Source organism: Cataglyphis hispanica, chromosome 5, assembly GCF_021464435.1.
Source record: "Cataglyphis hispanica isolate Lineage 1 chromosome 5, ULB_Chis1_1.0, whole genome shotgun sequence".
Lineage (NCBI taxonomy): Eukaryota > Metazoa > Arthropoda > Insecta > Hymenoptera > Formicidae > Cataglyphis > Cataglyphis hispanica.
This window is the reverse complement of record NC_065958.1, coordinates 9,568,509-9,590,851: the sequence shown is the minus strand read 5'-3', so window position 1 is coordinate 9,590,851 and position 22,343 is coordinate 9,568,509. Positions and strand designations below refer to the sequence as shown.

The 22,343-nt window shown below is 27.2% G+C and overlaps 2 protein-coding genes across 3 annotated transcripts; one reads left to right on the top strand and one right to left on the bottom strand.

Moving 5' to 3' along the window:
* The first annotated feature begins 3,102 nt into the window (after positions 1-3,102).
* Positions 3,103-9,249, top strand: LOC126849630 (G-protein coupled receptor Mth2-like). Its single transcript, XM_050591637.1, has 6 exons — positions 3,103-3,301; positions 4,882-6,028; positions 6,471-6,549; positions 7,264-7,445; positions 7,563-7,728; positions 8,813-9,249. Exons 2-6 carry the CDS (start codon positions 4,912-4,914, stop codon positions 9,057-9,059), a joined length of 1,791 nt encoding a protein of 596 aa, XP_050447594.1. The 5' UTR covers positions 3,103-3,301; positions 4,882-4,911; the 3' UTR covers positions 9,060-9,249.
* Positions 9,250-11,214: 1,965 nt separating this feature from the next.
* Positions 11,215-16,481, bottom strand: LOC126849633 (cytochrome P450 4C1-like). 2 transcript variants are annotated; one of them, XM_050591645.1, is made up of 9 exons: positions 16,300-16,481; positions 15,962-16,055; positions 15,281-15,383; positions 14,994-15,099; positions 14,680-14,786; positions 14,543-14,611; positions 14,124-14,292; positions 13,339-13,518; positions 11,215-13,269 (listed from the first exon to the last, which is right to left on the bottom strand). In XM_050591645.1, exons 1-9 carry the CDS (start codon positions 16,385-16,387, stop codon positions 13,067-13,069), a joined length of 1,119 nt encoding a protein of 372 aa, XP_050447602.1. In that variant the 5' UTR covers positions 16,388-16,481; the 3' UTR covers positions 11,215-13,066. The 2 variants fall into 2 exon arrangements, with proteins under 2 accessions (XP_050447602.1, XP_050447603.1); XM_050591646.1 differs by having other exon boundaries at positions 15,281-15,380.
* Between the last annotated feature and the right edge of the window lie 5,862 nt (positions 16,482-22,343).

Genomic DNA, 22,343 nt, shown 5'->3' with positions numbered 1-22,343 from the left:
GGTTGCGGTTTCTTTTTAAATGATTAATATGCAACAAATGCAACATCGTTGAGTATTTAGACGTGCACCATTACGTCAGAAGAGATGCGTATGCAGAAAAAGATGAGTTCTTGCGGACAAAGAATATACCATGAAACAGATTCGTTTGGGGGAACTAAATTCTAATGTTGCAATATGTAAAAAATATATTTTTTTGCAGAATTAAATCATACATATACAGGGTGTCCCAGAACTGGCGGAAAAGTTTTTAATGACAGATTCTTCATGAAATTCTAAATCAAAAAGCTCTTTACAAAAAAATGATCCGATGAATAGAATTTGAATGGTGAGGCATTAAAGTTGACGTATGGGAGCGCATGAAATTCGCGCGGTCAGTATCGACACGATCAAGTTTGACTCATGACTCGTGTACCACGGCGTGCATGTTTCATATTATTCTACATTTAATTATTTATTATTTGTTATTTATTTATTATTGATTTATTATTGATTATTATTTTTTACTTTTAATTATTTATTATTTTTTTATTATTCTACATTTAATTATTTAATAATTATTCATTATTGATTTTTTCTGTATTACGTACTAGTTGCTTAATCCTTAAACAGGAAAAAATATGGGAAACTAATTTAAGTTATTTGAGTAATTAATTAATTAATTAATTGATAAAATTATGTTCAATTTGTTATTTAATAATTATTTATTTTACATTTATCATTTGTTAACATAATCTAATCAATATCCCGCACAATATCTTAAAGACTATGCAACTAGTACGTAAACAAAGTATACAAATGCCGCGATACGAGTCGCTACACGAGTCGTGAGTCAAACTTGGTTGTGCCGATCCTGACTGCACGAATTTTATGCGTTCCCATACGTCAACTTCAATACCTCACCATTCAAATTCTATTCATCGGATTACTTTTTTGTAAAGAGCTTTTTGGCTTAGAATTTCATGAAGAATCTGTCATTAAAAACTTTTCCGCCAGTTCTAGGACATCCTGTATACACACGCGTACACAATCGGTTTATTAATAATTAATTATAATCTCATAATTTTCTAATCTAGAATTAACAATGCATCGTATTATATTAGATAATGTTTCTTTTTTGTTTTAATCTTTAATAAGCTGAACTCAAAATTTTATATAAAAGATTTATCTTTTTCTATTTATCTTATTGTTATTTAGTAATTTTTTTTTTTATTTATTTATAATCTTTTTCAATATACTGTATGGTCTAAAATATGAAAATTTCTAAATTTTTAATGTTTTATCAGTGTTACTTCTAAAGTTATTATTAAGTTTTATTATTAGTTCTATAAGGCTTTCACGGAATTTTTATAAAATATAATGAACATCACATTTTATATAAATATGTAAAGTATTATTGTTGTATTAGATTGTAATAAAAAACTTGGTAAATGTTCGGATTAATTTACATCTCACGAATCATTTTCATTTTTATATACATATATTGTAGAGAGTATATTCCTAAGTAACACACTTCGAATTTTGGGACACTCTCTTCTAGTTCCAGAGATATGCGACTTTAAAGTTCTACTGTTTTAATGCTTTTTCTGTTATAAAATAAAAAAAAAATAAAATTTGTTTACGTTGTATTTGTGTAGAGATGTATTAACATGGAAAAAATGTTTGTTTACATTTACAGAAACGGAGCCTTTTCTATTTCACTTGTACTTTACAACACGAAGCGAGGTCCACCCCACAATTGTTGTGTGGATGGAAAAGTTAATCCAAACTTTTACCCAATATTTGCTATATTTTCGTGTCAAAACTCCAAAATTGGCAGAAGTCATGTTTTTCAGCTTGTTTGCAAAAGCATTTGAAATCGACGGTGATAATGAAGTTGATGGTGCCGATGAAGTCGATGGTGCTGATGAAGTTGATTTGGTTGGAGTGAGTAAATACGATGCCATGGAATCTGCTGCCGAAGACAGACTTTCATCAATTTCCTCATAATAATATACATCTTGAATCTGGATTAATTTGAAACATTTAATCTAATAATCAATGTTTTTAGAAATTGAAATGTTAAGTGTGTACAATTTCATTTCATTTCTCACTTGTCAAAGATTCGTAAAACTTGTTATTCCACATAATGAGAGTTTTATCATCTGTTTTTGATGATGATAGTGATGTGGAAAACTGTAAAGTCAAAACTTCCTGCTGCACAAGTACTTGCTTAATATGATTATATAATTGATAATATAATTTGATGTTGTCATGCGCAAATATAATTTGAAGTATTAATATAAATATTTTTTTTTGCAAAGTATCTAGTTCTATACCAATAAAAACACAAGAGTGATTTATTATTTACCATCTAGATTGATCGATTAAAAATAGTAAATGTTCATAAAGTGTCCAATTTGATTTATATGCTACATGATCTACTTCTGCGCCAGATCTTGCTTGTGAAAGCATTATTTTCCGAGGCTCTATGCCAAATTTTGGTCTTAGGTAAGAGAACTCTTTCTTTGCATCAATTCCTAAGAATACATAATATATTGAATCTGATTAAAACGTTACACCAAAATCAACTGCATACAAAGACCTTCACTTTTTTACACTATTTACTTGTTATTAGCAAATTCAACAATTTTTCAATGCTGTTTCACATCAACATTTTTTTTTTCAATATCAAATTTTCAAACCTTAAAAACTCTAAAATTTTAAACTTAAAAACTTAAAACTTTGAAACGTAAAACATTTAAATCCTTAAAATATTAAAACTCTAAAGACCTTAGAAACCTTGAAATTAAATTTGAATTGAATTTAAAACTGCAAATTGTAAATTGATAATTTGTTAACATTTCTCTTTGAATTTTTCGAATCTTTGCGCTTTTAATTCATCTATTTATTCTTTTTCTTTTCCTTGGTTTTTTTCTCTGTCCTATTCAATTCTTCTCATTACTTCTAGTCCTTTCTCTTTCTCACTCTATTTGTTTATTATTCCTTATCGCCTGGCATTCCCGCTACTGGAATTTCAGCTTATACATGTAATTGTAGTCTGTGTGTTTAGTTTTATAGTAGTAGATAGAATTGTTTCCGCAAAACCATTATACGACACATCGTCCTCGGACAGTAGCATTTTCTCCTTTATGCGGACAAGTTTTTGCGCGTTTGACTCGCAAAGAGAAGTTGAAATCGGATGTAGTAGAGTTCTAAATCTAATAAGATAAAAAAATTGTGGTCATAATATCGTTAATAATAACAGTGCTAAAACCGGATCTCTCTTAGGAGATTTTGAAAATAAATAAAAAGAAAGAAAAAGGTAATTTCTTTTTTTTTATTATACAGGGTGTCCGAAAATTTGCGCAACATCCTTTAAGGAAAGGTAGAGTTATTCTGAACAGAAAAGTCCTGTATCATTTTTTCTATAACGCTTAATAAAAAGGTTATTATTGAGTGAAGTCTGGCTTATTATCGCCGATCTTTAGCTAGACGTTGGTTGGCGAGCCGCGCGCCTGGTAGTGTGCGTGAGCGCTCAATGTTTATACGGCTCACCGACGTGCGCCCGGCTGAAAATCGGCGATGATAGACCAGACTTCATTCAATAATAACTCTTTTATTAAGCGTTATAGAAAAAAATGGTACAGGACTTTTCTGTTCAGAATAATACTCTATCTTTCCTTAAAGGGTGTTGCGCGAATTTTTGGACACCCTGTATATTTATATATTTGTATTTAATTATACTTTTTTTCATGCAATTAATAAAAAAAAAACAAGTATAAATTTGATATAAAATTTTTTTAATTTTTCAAAATTTGGAACATGAGATAAATCTATGTAAAGCTTAATTGGTTTGTTTACTATTTTATGGCCCGTACTCTCTCACGTATATCGCTAAATATGACAATATTCTGAGCGCATATTTAGTGGCGCATTTATTGTTAGAGGCAGATCGCTATTTTTAGCCTAAATACGCAACTTTATAGTGAAAATCGTATTCTGTGCCCTTGGGCATGTTTATACGTGTTCATCGCAAATTCCAGCAATCTCCATATGTTGCGCATCAAATAATGCTAATGCTAGTAATAATGAATAAAAATATATGGCTAACATTAATTCGTTGTAACTACGCAAAAAAATTGTAAACAACTTTTTTTTATTTATAAAAAGTAGTTCATATTTTACGATGATTTTTATAAGATTTGCAAAAAAAAATTTTATTCCATTTCATGGAATCATTAAATTGCATCAAATTATGCAATTTCTTGGAGACGTAATTTATTTAATTCTTTTAAAAAAACGGCGGAAAGGATAAATTTAAAAATCCGCTAAATATTTTTTAAAGTACAGACTTTAAATTTAAAAATACAAAAAAAATTTTTAATGCAACAATTTTTGATGGAGTTATGTTTGTTTCAAGTTACATGAAATTTTGTCATAAAATTACTTATGTGATCATTTTGTAAACGAATGTATACATTGTATATACATGTGTGTGTGTGTGTGTGTTAAATTATAAAAAATATTAAAAGCTTTTAAAAACAAATATAAAGATCAAGCGTGTCATTCATGCATGTCATTCAGTTTTTAAATATAAGAAAAAATAAAACAATATTATTTAAAAAACTTAATAATCTTATCACATCTTTCTCTTTTTTACTCTTGCTTTTACTCTTTCGTATCTCGTTTTATCGACATTAATTCATTTTTGTCATGCATTTGCGAGAATAGATTCTTCAAAAGTAATTCTTTCAATTTTGAAGATTGAGACAGAAATGAGTCACAATCAAACCATCACAGACTAACAATATTATTTTTTTTAAGCTGCAGTTTGTATATATCGTAATAGGACATTTAAATATGAAATTACCATAGAAAAAAATCAAATTATGTATTTTCTAGATATAAATTTGACACGTCTGAAAGACAACAATGTGTGGACAAAATTTAACATTTTGGTATTGCGCGTTCTATCTCCTCGTCGCTTCGTCATCGAAATCTCAGCAAAATTTTACTGTCAATGAAGAGAAAAATGATAATTTGACAGTACGATATGAGATAAACGTAGATTCTACGACAAACTATAGCGACGAAATGATAACACTACATGATTTGTACAGAAAGTCTACGTCCAATGTGCACTATGAAGATATGCAATATAAAGATACGCAGCATGAATCTCGCCTCACTTCAGTACACACCAGTAACAATCGCGAGGATGATGACTCGATACAATTCAAATTCGATACGCACTCTATACAAAATCATGAAGATAATAAGCAAATACCAATGGAACGCACAAATTCAACAAATGTCAACTATAAAAAAAATTTTACGTCACAGGAAATTTATGAAAACTTGATGAGAATTGAAGAAGAAAGCAATCCCGCGTTGCACGAGTTCTTGGAAAATTCCAATAAAGATAGAAGACTAACAAATATCGTTTCATACAAAATGTGCTTCAATATTACTTGCATTCAGTTATGCTGTCCTCTTGGCGACCGTCTGGTTGATAATAAATGCTTTCCTGGAAAAAAAAGATACTTCTTCCCGAACATATACGGATACACGAACGATTCGTTGCAGAGCGAAAATAAGACGGTGGACGAATTGTTTCAGCTGGTCGTCTACGATCCGTGCCAGGATGAAAATCATATCCTGTTACCCGATCATAATTTCACATTCTTTGCCAATGGTTCTCTCTATTTATCTTATCATAAAATATTTGTCAAATCGTCATTATATTGTCTCGGCGTCGCAAGAGGAAATAAGTACGAAATGACTATCTGCTCGAAGACCGCTGAGGAAATCTTTATTACGACAAATAATGTCGATGACTCAAAAATCATATATATAAGCTTTGATATATTGTGTATATTATTTATGGTATCAATATTTCTTGTATATTCCATATTGCCAGAGCTTCGGAACGTACATGGTTTCATGTTGTGCAATTACAGCGGTGCATTGTGTGTCACATACACAACTACTATTATGAATGTTCAATTCTATTCGAACGCTATACATGATTCGATCTGTATAATATTTGGTACAGTATAATTAAATCATATAAATATAATTATTATAGCGTATAAATATTTCAGGCATATTAATGTACATTTGCGTATTAGTTTTTAATAACTTGAATGTGTATTTTATTAAAAATGTAATAATTAACGTAAAAATTGGTGCCTGACAAATTTTACATGCACTTTAACATATAACTAATTTAAATTTCTCTAAACAAATATATTTTTTTTGTGTTTTTGTTTTTCTGCGGAGCTATATTTTGAATCGACATCTTACTTAATTTACCTATCAGCACATTTATGAAATATGCGTATGTCATGTTTGCTATAAAATTTTAGTGCAAATACAATAGACTAAAACTATTTTTAAACGAAAAAACATAGTATTTAATAGCTACAAGTTTCCTATGTGCATTTTGAGGCGCACGGAATAATTAATATATTTATTTATTTCATTTTTAGCTTTTTTTATCTACTTTTGTTATATGGCAAGCTTTTTCTGGCTAACTGTAATGAGTTTTGATATGTGGTGGACATTTAGGTAAGTTGTTAAATATTTTATATATTATACTTTATCTTTAACTTGTCCCATATTAACTTTCCTTTATATGATTGATCAATATTATACACGGTGCGACAAAATAATTTTCTATAATAATTTTATATATACAATATATATATATATATATATATATATATATATATATATATATATATGTATGTATATATAAACATATTTTATGTTATATATAATAAAAGTAAAGAAAGAAAGACAAAAATAAAATCATACGAAGTTTTGAATCAATCAAATATAATTTTTTTTGTGTTATTGTGTGATACTGTAAATAACTATTTGATTTATGATACTATAAATTTAAACATAAAAATATAAACATAATAATTATGACTTTAAATAAACAATTTTTGGAAAGTATTATTGCATAAAAGTTTTCAAACAATTATATTTTTTACTTTGTAAAATTTAATAAATTTTTTGAAACCAAAAATCGTATATTAATTAATGAACACTATAAAATATTTGCAAAATATTATTATCTATTTGATATATAATTTATTATATATAATGTTATTTATTGTAATATAAATATTATTATAATATAAATAAATTTTCTTCAAAATCTATTAAATATAGAAATACTGGCAGATGAACAATCAAAAGCAAACGTCATTTTTATTTACATTGTGATGTTTTAAATCTATTTTTGGCTAAAGATATGTAAATTGCATTTTACAGAGGATTTTGTTCGTTACAAAATAACATGAAACAAGGAAAGAAGAGAAAGTTGGTATTTTATACGCTCTTTGCATGGGGTTTATCTTTTACCTTTGCTATTATCTCTATCATTATGGAATTTTCTGAAAATTTGCCGGAGATTTTGCGACCGAAATTTCGCAAAGGACATTGCTGGTTTGTTGGTAAATGAATGTCTTTTACAGATAATTTTATTAACACATAATTCTATTAGCATTTAAACATAGTATGAAAAAGAGTATAAAAATTCTTTATATACATTTCATATTTATTTATTACAGAATATGAAACGTTTGTGTTGTATTTTTACGGATTCTTTAGTATTTGCACTATTATTAGCATTTGTTTATCCATTTCTGCGGCAGTAAAGATCGCGCGTTTTGAAAAGGAAACAGGCAAGTGTTTGACAAATTCAGAAAGCCAGGAATATAATAACAACAAGAAATGGTTTGTATTCAGACATTTTTGTACATGTGATGATCTATCTTATAATGATATTTTTATCAATATCTCTGCTAACAATGTTACATAATCAATAAATCTGCATTTCTGATAGAGAGAAAGAGATGCTTATTTATAGATATCTTTTTTCTGTGCTCATTCTTTTTTCCTTTTTTTTTGCTTACATAATTTAAAAAAAATATATACACTACTAAAAAAAAAAATAAGAAATACTTTTTATAAACTAAAAGTTGATCTATTTCCAAACCTAAAATTTGGTGAAAAATTATCATAGACAATAAATCAAAAAATCATTTTGAAGCCTCAAAGTTTCTCGAACTTTAAAACGCTAATAGTAGTTTTAAAAAATATTTTTCTTGTATTGTGCTTTAAAAAAAAACATATTGTTTTATTGCTAGAAATTTCGTATTTCTGAATACTTACGTATTCTAGTTCTATAAATTTCTCTACAACTATTTAAATCAAATACCATAAATTATAACATTTTATCTACAAATTGTTTTCTTAAAATTTTTCAACAATGTTTTTGGGCCGAGTTACACGATTTTGTAATTAAACCTATTTTTCAAAAATAAGAAAAGTGAAAAGTTTTTTTAAAATTGTTGGTATTACGTCAAAATTGAAACTTTAAGTTTAAATATACTTTTTTAATTTGTCTGCAATAATTTTTTATTGAGTTTTGACGGTTTGAAAATAACTCAATTTTGAAGTATGGAAAATGTTATTTTTTTTTTAATAGTGTATTGTTGCTACTTCAATCGTATGTGCATTATTCTTTGACCCTCATTTGAATAAGTTTGCAATTCTCAAAATGTGGCTAATAGTAAGAATAAAGTTAATGAATGTATTTATTTCATAAAGAAAAATCACATTTTTTGAAGATTTATTAAATTAAGTTCACAACTATCTCTTTTTTCTTTCTTAGAATTATAGTTTGTTTTATTATTTTTTAAAGATAAAAATCTTGATTAATATTAATAATATTTATAATCATTATTTTATATTTTTCATTATTATACATACATATACATTTAAATATATATGTTTATACATATGTATTTGTTTCCAGGTTCAATTTATATCTGAAGATATTTATTTTGCTGTTTATTATGATGATAATAACATGGTCCATAATGACAGCGTCCTTGTTGTTTAAAAATGAATTTTTTCTTACATATTTGATTATGTTGACGGAGACTCTGCAAAATTTCTGCTTCTTTATTATCTTCGTATGGAAAAAAGATATCAGGCGGATGTTATTGAAGCGATTTGGCTGCGTACTTTGTTTTCAGAAGATTGTTGAGCAACATCATTAAGTAATTAATTAATTTGATGTGCATCACTATATCAGGAAAAATATCTATGGAGAAAAAAATTAATTTTTACAAACAAAGAATACGTCAAAAATTTATTCAGTGAGACTGAACTCTAATGTTGTAATGCATAAAAGGAAGTTTTATCAGAATCTCATAATTTTTAAATTGAGAATTAAATATTCAGTGCTAAATATTGATCTTTTTGTTTTAATCTTCAATAAACTTAACCCAAATATCACGAAAAATAGATAATTTATCTTTTTCTGTCTTTTTGTTATTTTTTAAATAATTTTTATTCTTTAAAATCTACTTATATAAATAAAATTTTCTTGTTATGGTCTAAAAAATATACAATACATTTCTTAAATATTTTATCAGCATCAACTTCTAAAGTTATTATCAAGTTTTATTATTCGCTTTATAAGACTCTGTTACAGAATTTCTTTAAAATATTCTAATTAGTTTTATTTAAATCACAAATATTGCAAAAAAAATATCGATTTTTCGAAATCGAAAAAGAATCGACGATTAATATAATATATTTATTATTTTTCTGTTATTTTCGATCATATCAATTAAATAATATACACAGTTACATAAAAAATTGTGAGTGATTAAAAGATATTTGGTACATATTTTTGGATTTTTCTGTTTAATGACGAAAATGATATACATTTTAAACATTTTTTACTATTTTTTAATTTTTTACTTACCTTAGAATGCAATTTGCACGTTTATGATTGTTATAATTTTACAAGATTTTCGAATCACCACTCTTATAATCCTTCTAAAATTTAATTTATTATCTCCTTTTTTTTAAATTTTTTTCTAATCGCACATATTTCGGATTTTGTAATGATAATGCGATGAGTAATTGAAAATATAATTTTTTTTTTACTTTGTATTTTGATAATATTTTATCAAAATGTAATCAATTAAAGGCTTATCATAAATCAGTCGATTTCGAATACAGTACTTATTCACGTTAAAATTTCTCATTTGATTATTGTACTTTGCATAAATATAAAGATTCTTGAAATCGATGGTATCGTGTCATCGTATTTCTAGTTTGAAAAATTAATATATTGCCAAAAAACTGTGTAGCTACAAATTTTTTAATATATCGAAAGCTATATGTGCTTTAAATTCGAAACTAGAATAAGCAATATACATATCTTAGTAAATGAAAATGTAATATATTTAACGATACGTAAAAACTTTTCGTAAAATAAAGCGAGTATCATTGTCATCTATCGGTTAGCGTATCGCGTTGTTATCTTTGTCTACAATAATATATATCTTTGTATACAATAATATATATTCATTAAATATATATAATAATTCGTTAAAAAAAGAATTATACTTTTTAGTCATTTAATATACTTTTGTGTTGACTATTTACTTTAGCAAATTTCAACTGAAAAACAGTTTCTAAGTCTGACAGATATTCAATATTTGCCAAGCAGGTTTTTATTCGATTTTATTGTATATAATAGTATCTGCCAAAAAATTTAATAAAAATTAAAACAAGTAAAATGGCAATACAAGCCACGAGCGGTAATTGGAGCGCAACTATTATTTATTTGAGATTATTAATATAATAAGATATGAAGCATATGTTGCGATCCCATTGTTTGGGCCATCTTCAGCGCAGATTTTTATAAACACATTGGATCACAATTTACTGATATTACATGATAATCAATTACAGAAGAGAATCATGATAATAAAGTTAGGCGAGAATAAACTTGTTTATTTAATTGTTAAAAGGTTTTTAAAAAATAATATAATAGTCATTCAATAAGATTATAACAATTGAACCTAGCTAACAACTTACGATATTTGAGAAAACTTATGTAAAAATAATTCGTTCACACTTGTCGTGATATTATTAAACATTGTTTAGATTTTGCAATGAAATATTATAAAATTTTTATTTTAGATTTTGCTGATTGCCTAAGAGATTTACCTGATACGACAATAAAATCTTATTTGTATAACTTCTTTCTGATCAATAGGCTTCGTCTATTGTTATCGCCTTATGCTCATTTCAGTCAGAATAAAGTCCAATTAGAATCGATAACCATCATCAATCATATTTTCCAATTGTAGCAAAAGTATAACAGAATGATAGAGAAGAGTGTACAAGTAGATCTTAGTTTGTTAAATATAACTTTTGCATTTTTATTTATATATTTTTAATCTAATGAATTCGTGTTGTTCAAAAAGATTGATATTAAAAGCAATAAGATAATAAAACAAGCCCACGTGTCAGGTATGCATAAAAAAAGTTGCTGTATTATAAAATGTTACTTTAGTGTATATTTTGTATTTGTTGTTTAAATATATTTGCACCTTTTTCTGCAAAAATTATGTTATCACTTTAAAAAAATACATTTATTAGAAATAGAGAGAGAGAGAGAGAAGAGAGAGATAAATAAAATTATAAAATATAATTTTTTTCTCTCTTTTATTTAACATGTTTCTAAAATATTAAAAATTTAATGTAATGAAAATGTAAATACTCAAAACTAATAAAATATAAAAGAGGAAGATTATATACAAATAATAGATTTATAAAATATAATTATTAGAATAAATTATAAGATTATATACAAATAATAATAATAAAATAATTAATTAGAAGTAAAATATATTTAATGTAAAAGACACACACAAAATCACATATTAGATTATTTTATTTCAGTGCTGGGATTTACTCGCACATTTCGGTCCGATTCTGTGGCTCACGCCTTTTGCGTCCCCACTCCTCGCTTGCGTGATAGTAACGAGTCGCTTGGTACGAGTAACTAAGAAGCTCGAAGCTATGTCTCAGGAGCGTCCGTATGTAAGAATACTTAAGTATAATAAGATAATATTTTTCTGAAAACACCGTGAAAATTATCGAAATTAAAATTTTTTCTTTAATGTTTTATATTTCATTAATATAAAATATTATTATATTTTTTTCTTTTAAATTATTACATCAATATAATAAATTATTTAATCCGTTTATATAATTTACATATTTTTATGATACTTTATTTAAAGTTTTTTCTTAACTCGCTATACAATAATAATTATAATATAGGACAATTGTAATATAGTTATAATATAATTATAATTTTGAGACAATAGATTTCCACATCACCAATGAGGTACTATTGTTAATGCGTTTTTTTAAAAGTAGTTTCCCCAGTAGGCCTTTTCCACTAAAAAAGATTAATCCGTTCGCTTACATATACAGGGTGTCTGATAATTCGCGGATTATCCTTTAAGGGAAGGTAGAGGGTGTTATTCTGAATAGAAAAGTCTTAAAGGGTAATCCGCGAATTATCGGACACCCTGTATATTATATATATATATATATATATATATATATATATATGTATATATATATATATATATATGTATATATATATATATATATATGTACGCGAACGGATTATTCTTCTTTAGTGGAATAGGCCTGGGGAAACCACTTTAAAAAAAAAACGCATTAACAATAGTACCTCATTGGTAATATGGAAATCTATTATCTCAAAATTATAATTATATTATAACTATATTGCAATTGTCCTATATTATAATTATTATTGTAAAGCGGATTAAGAGAAAACTTTAAATAAAGTATCAAAAATATGTAAATTATGTTAAAAATATGTAAATTATGTAAACGGATTAAATAATTTATTATATTGATGTAATAATTTAAAAGAAAAAAATATAATAATATTTTATATTAATGAAATATAAAACATTAAAGAAAAAATTTTAATTTCGAGAATTTTCACGGTGTTTTTAGAAAAACATCTTATTATATTTAGGCATTCTTACGGACGCTCCTGAGACATAGCGTCGCGCTTCTTAGTTACGCGTACCAAGCGACTCGTTGCTAACGCGCGAGCGAGGAGTGGGGGGAAAAAGGAGTGAGCCACAGAATCAGACCGAAATGTGCAAGTAAATCCCAGCACTGTTTTATTTTATAAAACATTTTCATCAATTTCTTACACTCGTATGTTATCCGTGTTAGTTTGGAACGATTGTTTGCGGTTGATTGGGATAAATTTTATATAAACCGGGTGAGCAGGACGAATTATCATATCGTACTTCAACTGGACATTCTTTAAACAATCTATGGGCTCCAAATAAAAATTATGCACCAAAGGAGCAATCATAGCTTTCAACTCTAACAGAGCAAATCGTTGACCTACGAATTCAAAATGTTATAAAAAAATATCGACACAATAAGAAAAAAGAAAAATTTTGAGCAATTCACCTATGCAATTCCTCGGTCCTGCGCTGAAGGGTAAATAGGAATAAGGATGACGTTTCTGAATTCTTTCGGGCAGAAATCTATCCGGATCAAATACTTCTGGATTTGACCAAAAATTTGGATCTCTGTGAACTGCGTAGATATTAAGATATATCATCGTTCCAGCAGGTACATCATATGAATCTGAAAGCGTATTATAAAATTACAAAATATAAAAAAATTGTGAAATTAAAAGTTTTTTTGAAAAATAATATAAATATAATATTAAATTCTTAAAAAGTTAAAGCAATTATAATTAAATTATAAAACTTGTTTTACATTAAAAAAATATACAAGATGCTCAGTAATTTTATATCCAAAGTGTGTCACTTGTGTCAAAAATTACCGGACACCCTGTATATATTGTAAAACGTGACATGTTTAAAGATATATAAGATGTTTTAGATCATCCGTCATTTTTTTTAATTTGAAAGGGGATGGTGTTAGAAGTTGGAATAAACATGTTTATCACAAAAGCTTATATGATAGTTTTGGTGACATTTTTGGGTAACTCCGGAAATAACGAAAAAAGGGCAACTTAAGAATTGTAAATGGGGCAACATGGGTATCGTCGAGTGAAGCTTTTAGAAGGAAACAACTTTGGTTTTAAAAAAAAAGATTAATATTATTAACCGTTATCAAGAAATGATCAGAAAACGCTTGCAATTGTAACGCTTGAACTTGTCAATCTGTGTTCAGGATGGATGGGTGATCTAAAACACCCTATACAAAGAAAAATGATTAATTACGTAATTTTACATCATCTTGAATGTTTCGTATTATTGAAAACACGCTAGGATATAAACGTAGCGCTTCCTTCAAACATCTTTCTAAATATGATAAATTTTGCAACGATTTCATGGTAAGCTTTCCTCCATTCTCTTGCATTGCGGAGTCGACCTCAACCCTCACACGTTCCTGTCCCATCGATAATAATTAAATATTTTTAAATATTTTATAATTAAATATTTTTCATAATATAATTATATATTTTTCATCGATAATAATTAAGTATATTTTTTAATATTCTGTTTTTATATGCATAGATACAAAAAAAAATTTAATAAATTAAAAAATACACTTTTGCAACAAAAGTTTCAAATCTATATTGCTTTGAATAAAAATTGCAATTTAAATAATATGTCACAACATACTGAAAGAAAAATACCTGGATTTCTTTGTGTTCAGCTAATAATAATAAAGCAAAGGTCATATTCATTGATGTTGTATCGTGACCCTGTAATTATCATCATACATATATTGTAATGCGTGCTTAGCTGATAACAAAAAATTACAGATACATACTTCAAACATGAAAGTATCAACTTCTTCTCTGATATCAAGATCACTCAAAAAATGTTCTCGAGATGCCGCTATTAAGAGATCCAACATGGCTAGTCGCTTTTTTTTAACTAGAAATAAAAAAACACATTAGCGTCAATCTTATTTTAGCACGTCGTACTTTAATTATAAATATAACATTGTTTTAAAAAAAAAAATTTACGGATATATTGCATTATTTGATGTGATTTATGTGTTTAGTATAAATATTACAAGCATAATTTCAAATATCAGATTGCGTAATTAAATTAAAATAGAAACTCTGATCTCTTACGCACTTCCAAATATTTCGCCATCATTTATCTCCGTCTCTTTATCATTTCCAAAATTTTTCAAGTATCGATCATTGGTGCGTTCATGATAAAGTTTTCTTTCCGCAATAACCTACACACGAATACAATATAAAATTTTTTATATGATTTTTTTGTATTAAATAACACATCGTATTACATATATCAGAGATATTAAAAGTTTGATAAATATTAATAATATATTATTATTTATTGTAATTTTATATAAAAGATGAAGTTTGTGTGGATTTAAAATAACATGATACACAACATACTTTTTCCGTAAATCCATGCAATATTTTCAAGATCTTTTTTTGTTTTCGTCCTTGTGGCGATATTGAAAACAACAAATCGTTGTAGAACCAAGGCCTAAGACTTCTAAATCGTAATTGAATAAAATTATATATAATTTCAAGAATGATGATAATTTTGTATATAAAAGTCTATTTGAATTTGTTATAAAATCTTACAGTAATCTTCAAGTAATCTCATTAATTATAGAGAATGTAGATAAAAAGAAAATTAAAACTATATGTAATTTACAAAAAAATATTTAGAATCTCCTAAGAACATTACACTTTGATTTTAATTATAAATTTTTTTATCAAAGATAATTTCTCTCTAGATTTTATTGCACAATTCATTTTACTTAAAATTTCATTATTCAAACATTTTCAATTTTTTTAATCTTTTAAAGATTCCAAACAATTTTTACTTTAAAATAAAACATTTAACGGAGCAATATCTTTTGATTGTTAATTGCAGGCTTAAAGAAATCAACGTCTTATATCAATTGTTTACCTTCACATGATTATTAAATATTTAATTTATTTTTTAAAATATATATTATACGCATTTATAATTTAAAAGATCATAAATATATCACACACAATAATAATTTAAAAAATTATAAATATATTACACAATTTATTATTATATCTCTGATTATAAATTACCTATACAATATCAATTCGATCATATCGTGAATCGCATCACGATATTGTTGCTGGAACTCGCCGAGCTTTTGCAAAGAGATGCCCATGGCAGTTTCTGCAAGTGTATATATTATATCTCATGTAAAACCGAATATAAAAAGTCAAAGATAATTACAATTGAATATTTTATAAGTAGCTTTTGAATATAAAAAAATCGGATATTATCTATATTTTTGGCAATATCGATACTTTGTATAGGAACAAAATATCTTTTTATTTTAAGCTGATATCTTTTAGAATCCCCGTAATGAAATCCCCGTACATAATACAGAACAATAAGAACTTTACAGAATTCTTACCACATATGGCGTTTAGCGTATGTTTACTAGTGAATGATACTAAATTTTCTACAATTGGCCCATCGATATCTTTTAAAGACTTTATCATATAATCGCTCTCCTTGGTGAAGATATCAACAAATTGATTCAATATATTGAAATGGAACGTAGGTGTTAATATTTTTCGTCGCGACTGCCACTTAGTGCCTAAAATAAAAAAAATAAAAAAATAAATAAATAAAATAACTAAAATAAAAATAAAATTGCGATAGAATACACAAATAATTTTATATATAGATATTTTATATGTACTTTTATATCTAGAATTTTATATTACTATCCTTCTTTTAATTTAATGTTTATTGATCATTCCTTAAATATAATATTATTATCTTAAATTAATTGTTTTATATTGCAAAATTTATTTATAATTTTTTAAACTTTTTTCTCGTGAAATTTTTGTAAAATAAATTACAAGACTTAATTTCAATTTAATTATTATTTTGTAATTCAAACTTCATGGATTTGCAGTCAAAAAGAAACTAAAATTTATTAAAAAGTCTATTACGTGATGTTGTTCAATTTATTATTTTTGAAAATCATCTTTAATTAAAACATCTATTATTTTTATTTACTTCAGAACACATGTAATATTAGTTTGTAATATTTTTAATGAGTTTTCTTGTACATATGCACACATTATAAAATAAAATAGATATTATATTAGAGTAAAAAGAAATCGTATCTATTTCTTTAAATTAATATGAAATATAAATATATTGTACATAAATCACGATTCCTCCGTATGTATGATTTTTTCAAGCACATGGCTTTTATAACTCTCTCATTAGGAGTGCAATTATATATTTTTTGATACAATTAAATCATATTTATATATTAATATTTGTTGTGTAATATTTCAAAAAGTTTAAGACAATTAAGTATTTTTTTATAGCAAAAGTCAGAATTGAGTAAAATAAGATGATATCCTACTTGATCTATTTTGATGATATTAATTACTTTAACATATTAACTATTTTTTTATTATTTTCAATTGTATTCACTAAATAATATAAACAATCAAATAAGAAATGGTGAAGGATATAAAAAATAATTAAATCTAAGTCAAATTTTAATTTATATATTAGCTTTTTAATTTATACAAATAATAAGATTTTAAAGAGTTTAAAAAAAAATAGATTATTATTTTTACGTTACGGTAGAAGTTAAGAAAAGTTAAGCTCTTGATTATCATCTTATCTCCTTTTCAGCTATACCCTTTATGCTAAGAACGTATGTAATGAACAATAGGTAGGTATGCAATTGTTTTCTTTTAAAAGAATTTTTTCTATTTCAGAAACAATAACACTTCTTTTAACTATAAACTCTCTCACACAGGAATACATTTCTCGAAAGTCTTTTCAAGCTTCAAAGAAATTTTATTGTTTCTGAAAAAAAGTTTTTTTTTTGAAAGAGGCTATTTTTGAAAACATTTACATTACATATATAATTTATTTTGTTAAAAAAATTTAAATTGTCTTAGAATTTTTAATGTGTTGCGTGCAAATTTTAGAAATAAGCACTGTCAAAAAATAATCAATAAACAAATATTGCAAAAAATATTTTTATATTATATTTCATTATATAACCCAGAGAGAATCGACGATCAATAAAATAATATTAATTATCCTTCTATTATTTTCAATCATATTATCTAAATAATAGAAAGAATCAAATAAGAAATGATGAATAAGAATTGCTTCTAGGGATATTTAAATAGAATAAATATTTCTCAATTTTTCTGTTTAATGATGAAAATGATATATATTTTAAACATTTCTCACTATTTTATTATTTTTGCAAGTTTGTAGATTAATATAAATTTACAAGATTTTCAAATTCTCACTCGTATCAAGCAACGCGGTAGCGTCGCAACGCTAATTTATATAAAATCCATTTTATTCTTTCCCTCTTTTAATCTTTTTTAAGCTCAAATAGCTCAAATTTCAGATTTTATACGAATGATAGTGCAATGAGTGATTAATATGGAATATGATTTTCTTCGACTTTTTATTCTGATAATATTTTACTAATACAATGTTGTAGTATCTATTGAAAGATTATCATAAAATATCCCATTTTCAGTACAATACTCATTCAGGGAATTTTCTCATTCGTTTTATTTGTAAAAGCATAAACGTAGTCTTGAAATCAATGGTATTCGTATCACAGTGCTACTGTGTTTCTAGTTTGAAAAACTAATATATTGCCAAAAAGACTATATAGCTACAAGATTTCTTAATCGGGTGTAATGTGCTTCAAATTCAAAACTAGATGAGCAACATATCTCAGCGAACCAAAATGTAACATATCTAACGATCACGTTGTTATCTTTATCTATTACACTATATTTCCTTAATTATATAGCAATTTGTTAATAAAAGAAATATACATTTGTTACATTTAATATATTTTTGTATTGACTATTTTTTTTAAACAATTTCAACTAAAAAATAGTTTCTAACTTTGACAGAGATTCAATATTTGCCAAGCAATATTTTATTCGATTTTGTAAACAGTATTTATCAAAAAATTTATAATTTAAAATATTTCCCTAATTTTTTCTTATTTCTTTTATTAAATAAATATGAAAATTTGATGTCTTTAAAATTATAAATAATTTTCTTTTTCTTGCATTACAGGTTCTCTACCTCATATCCCGAGATCGCACAAAGTCCCATCTTGGGTAATAAGGATTTAGTTCCTTTTTCGAAGAGGAGACCACCGAATCAACGGCCTACTGACAGAGTAAAAGCGACCCTCCCGGTCGTTGACCTGTCTCAGGCCCCGGTCAATTCGTTCGTCTCCGAGAGACTCGTTGTCTAGCGTTCGTCTAGCGGAGTTAGATAGGTTACGCCCTCCCGCTGGCTCTGACTTTAAAGAGTCTGGACATAACATATGCAATTTTAAAGTTTCACAGTTTTAATGTATTTTCTGTTACAAAATAAGGAAAAATAAAGTTTGTTTACGTTGTATTTGTGTAGAGTGGAAAAGGTGTCTGTTTACAGTTTCAGAGATAAAGCTTTTTGGGTTTTTCCACTTTTCACGCAAAGTGACATCCAACGCAAACGAATGTGTCTAATTTTTTGATAGTGGAGCCCCCTCGCAGAAGGAGGGGCAAAACATACTGCCTTCACTGATATACTTTTTAACGCAAAGTGAGATTCTACATAGGTTTACAAGTTTCCATACAACTTTCCATGCAAATCAAGGTTTAATTCAAATCTTTATATTGATAAATTCTGTGTTATATAATTTTTCGGTAAATATGCATAAAATGGAAAATTGTAAACCCATGTAAAACCTTATTTGGCATTAAAAAGTATATGCGTGGAGGCAGTATGTTCCGCCCGTTTTGCGGGGAAGAGAGTTCCATTATTAAAAAACTGGACATAGGTGTGCATTGAACCTAGTTTTGTGTGGAAAGTTATAAACTCTTAAGTTATTAACTATTCTGAGATATTTAATAACTTTAAATATCTCAGAAAATATAAGGTACCGCCAATTATAAGAAAATGTTACTCAGGATCATGTACTTGACAACTTATGGATTAAAGATCAAGGTCATCTCGGCGAGGTGTTAGTTAATGTAAATAATTACCAATTTTTCTCCAATTTTTAGCGGTTTGCAAATAAACCAATTTTTATCTTATAAAAAATATTGTGTTTTAATTTTTTCAGTTGTGTATACTTTTTTTTTAAAGATTGCGTAAGTAAAGAGATAAAGAAGAAAAATAAGCACACAAACAAGCTTACAAATGACCATGTCCTTCTTCTATCAAAAATGCAGATTAATCGATTATGTAATAATATTAACAGAGATATATTGGTTAAAATATGTTTACAGCAATATCATTAATAAGATAAATTATTATTCATTGATGCAAAAATGTTTAAGCACAGACCATTTCTTGTTATTATTGTATACATTGCTTTCCGAATCTGTTAAATGAATGCCTGTTTCTTTTTCATAGCGTGCGATCTTTAACGTCGTAGAGATGCCAATAATAGTGTAAATACTTTTTATCCCGCAATACAAAACATAAAACATTTTTTCTGCAAGTATATAAATTATTTAAAATATATAAATTATTTTTATACCATTTCTCATAGTATAATAAAATGCTGCATTAATAAAATTATCTATAGGAGACATTCATTTATCCTTGAAAGAGCAATATTCTTCGTAATATTCCGTTGAAATATTCCGTTATATAAATACATAATTCCCTCCTTTTTATCAACCACCGCAATCCTCAACTCCCCCTCTTCCTTTCGAAAACCCTCAATTTTATCAACCACCGCAATCCTCAATTCCCTTTCGCTCCTCGCCTCTCGAATCGTCAAACCTCCCAGGAGAGTCAAACGTTTCCGGGAAATTCCGAGAATTCTTGGAAGGGCTACGTGACTTCAAAGAGCAACCGCAGGATTTCAACCCGGAATTCTGCAACCCCGAAGAGTGGTCGGAGCCCCTCTTCGAAGACCTGGATCGCGAGAATTGATATCGCTACTTAATTAACCTATTTCCCCTTTTCCTTATTCCCATCAAAGATAAAGACTATAGCGTCGGTCCCGACCTAGTCGACCTCCATCAATTTTATAAAATCCTCGATACTTCCCCTCCTGGTTCTATTATCCCTTTCGTTGTCCCAGGGGTTCCGTTGCCTCTTGCCGCCCCTATCGAGGTCTTCTGGATGAAGTTTCCTCCGCCCTCTACAGTGGAATTCGAAGACCTTTCATAATCCTTCTCCTTATTTCTCCATCTTACATTTTTTTACTTACTTAATTATATTTCTGCATTGTAAAATCCAACCGGAATGTAAATTTTAATTTGCCCTTCTCGATTCCGGTTGATAACCTCCGTACTTATGCAACACCCGCGAACAAACAATTCCCCCTCCCCCACACACACACACTTACCCTCACACCTATAAATGCAATTCTATAATTCGTTATACGATCACTTTATTGTAATTGAATACATACGTAAATGTATCTGCAATCATAATTAACGGTTTTTTTTCTTCTTTCTCTTTTGAATGAATATAAAAAAAAATTTGAATAAATACAGTGTTAACTTTATAATTTGCGTAGTTTATTAACCCATTCTCTTTCCCTTACCCTGATATCGCACAAAGTCCCGTCCTGGGTAAAAAGGATTTAGTTCTTTTACCGAAAAGGGGACCACCGAACGAACGGCCTACTGACAGAGTAAAAGCGACTCTTCCGGTCATTGACCTGTCTTAGGCCCTAGTCAATTGTTTGTCTTCTGTCTCCGAAACACTCGTTGTCTAGCGTTTGTCTAGCAGAGTTAGAAAGGTTACGCCCTCCCGCTGGCTCTGACTTTAAAGAGTCTGGACGTAACAGCGGCATCCTGCGAGTAAACTCTCGCCAGCATTTTATTTGGTACGTAATGCATGCCCTCGAATTTATAAAAATAACGCTCTATTTCGCTATTATCGATCCATCTCGGAGTTGTTAAAGTTATAGCATCTAAAATAAAAAATGCAAATAAAAAATAAATTTATGATAATTAAAATGAACAAAATAAAAGAAATGAAATAAAATAATAAGTAAAATAATTAATTTTAAAGAGGAACAAAAGTATACCAAAATAAATCAACGTAAAATAAAATATTATTTTATTTTGTGTACAAAAAAATAGATAAGTTCGCAGAAAAAATAAATATAATTTTAAATAAAGATAGATCAGCTGATATACATACCTTCTTTCACGTAACACATTTTATTATTTTCGGTAAGAATTACGTAATTTGTTTGTTTTTTTGTAAAATCATAATTACTACAATGATTCAACGGCAATTCATACATGTGTATGTGACTCGATGTGCATGTGACATTGTCTGCAGAGAACATAAAATGATCAAAATGTTGGAGCCATCCTACTATCACGCCGGCACATTCTGTAGGTTGATGTGTCATTATCATACCAACAGCAAATTTTACGTCCTCTGGTCTTGTATATAACTCTGTTTTTTCAATGT

Coding starts and splice junctions, on each gene's coding strand:
- LOC126849630 (XM_050591637.1), top strand. CDS start 4,912: ATGTGTGGACAAAATTTAACATTTTGGTATTGCGCGTTCTATCTCCTC. Junction 6,550..7,263: donor GATATGTGGTGGACATTTAG/GTAAGTTGTTAA, acceptor TGCATTTTACAG/AGGATTTTGTTCGTTACAAA. Junction 7,729..8,812: donor TATAATAACAACAAGAAATG/GTTTGTATTCAG, acceptor ATTTGTTTCCAG/GTTCAATTTATATCTGAAGA.
- LOC126849633 (XM_050591645.1), bottom strand. CDS start 16,387: ATGATAAAGTCTTTAAAAGATATCGATGGGCCAATTGTAGAAAATTTA. Junction 15,384..15,961: donor ATCGAATTGATATTGTATAG/GTAATTTATAAT, acceptor ATTACGATTTAG/AAGTCTTAGGCCTTGGTTCT. Junction 15,100..15,280: donor TGCATGGATTTACGGAAAAA/GTATGTTGTGTA, acceptor ATTCGTGTGTAG/GTTATTGCGGAAAGAAAACT.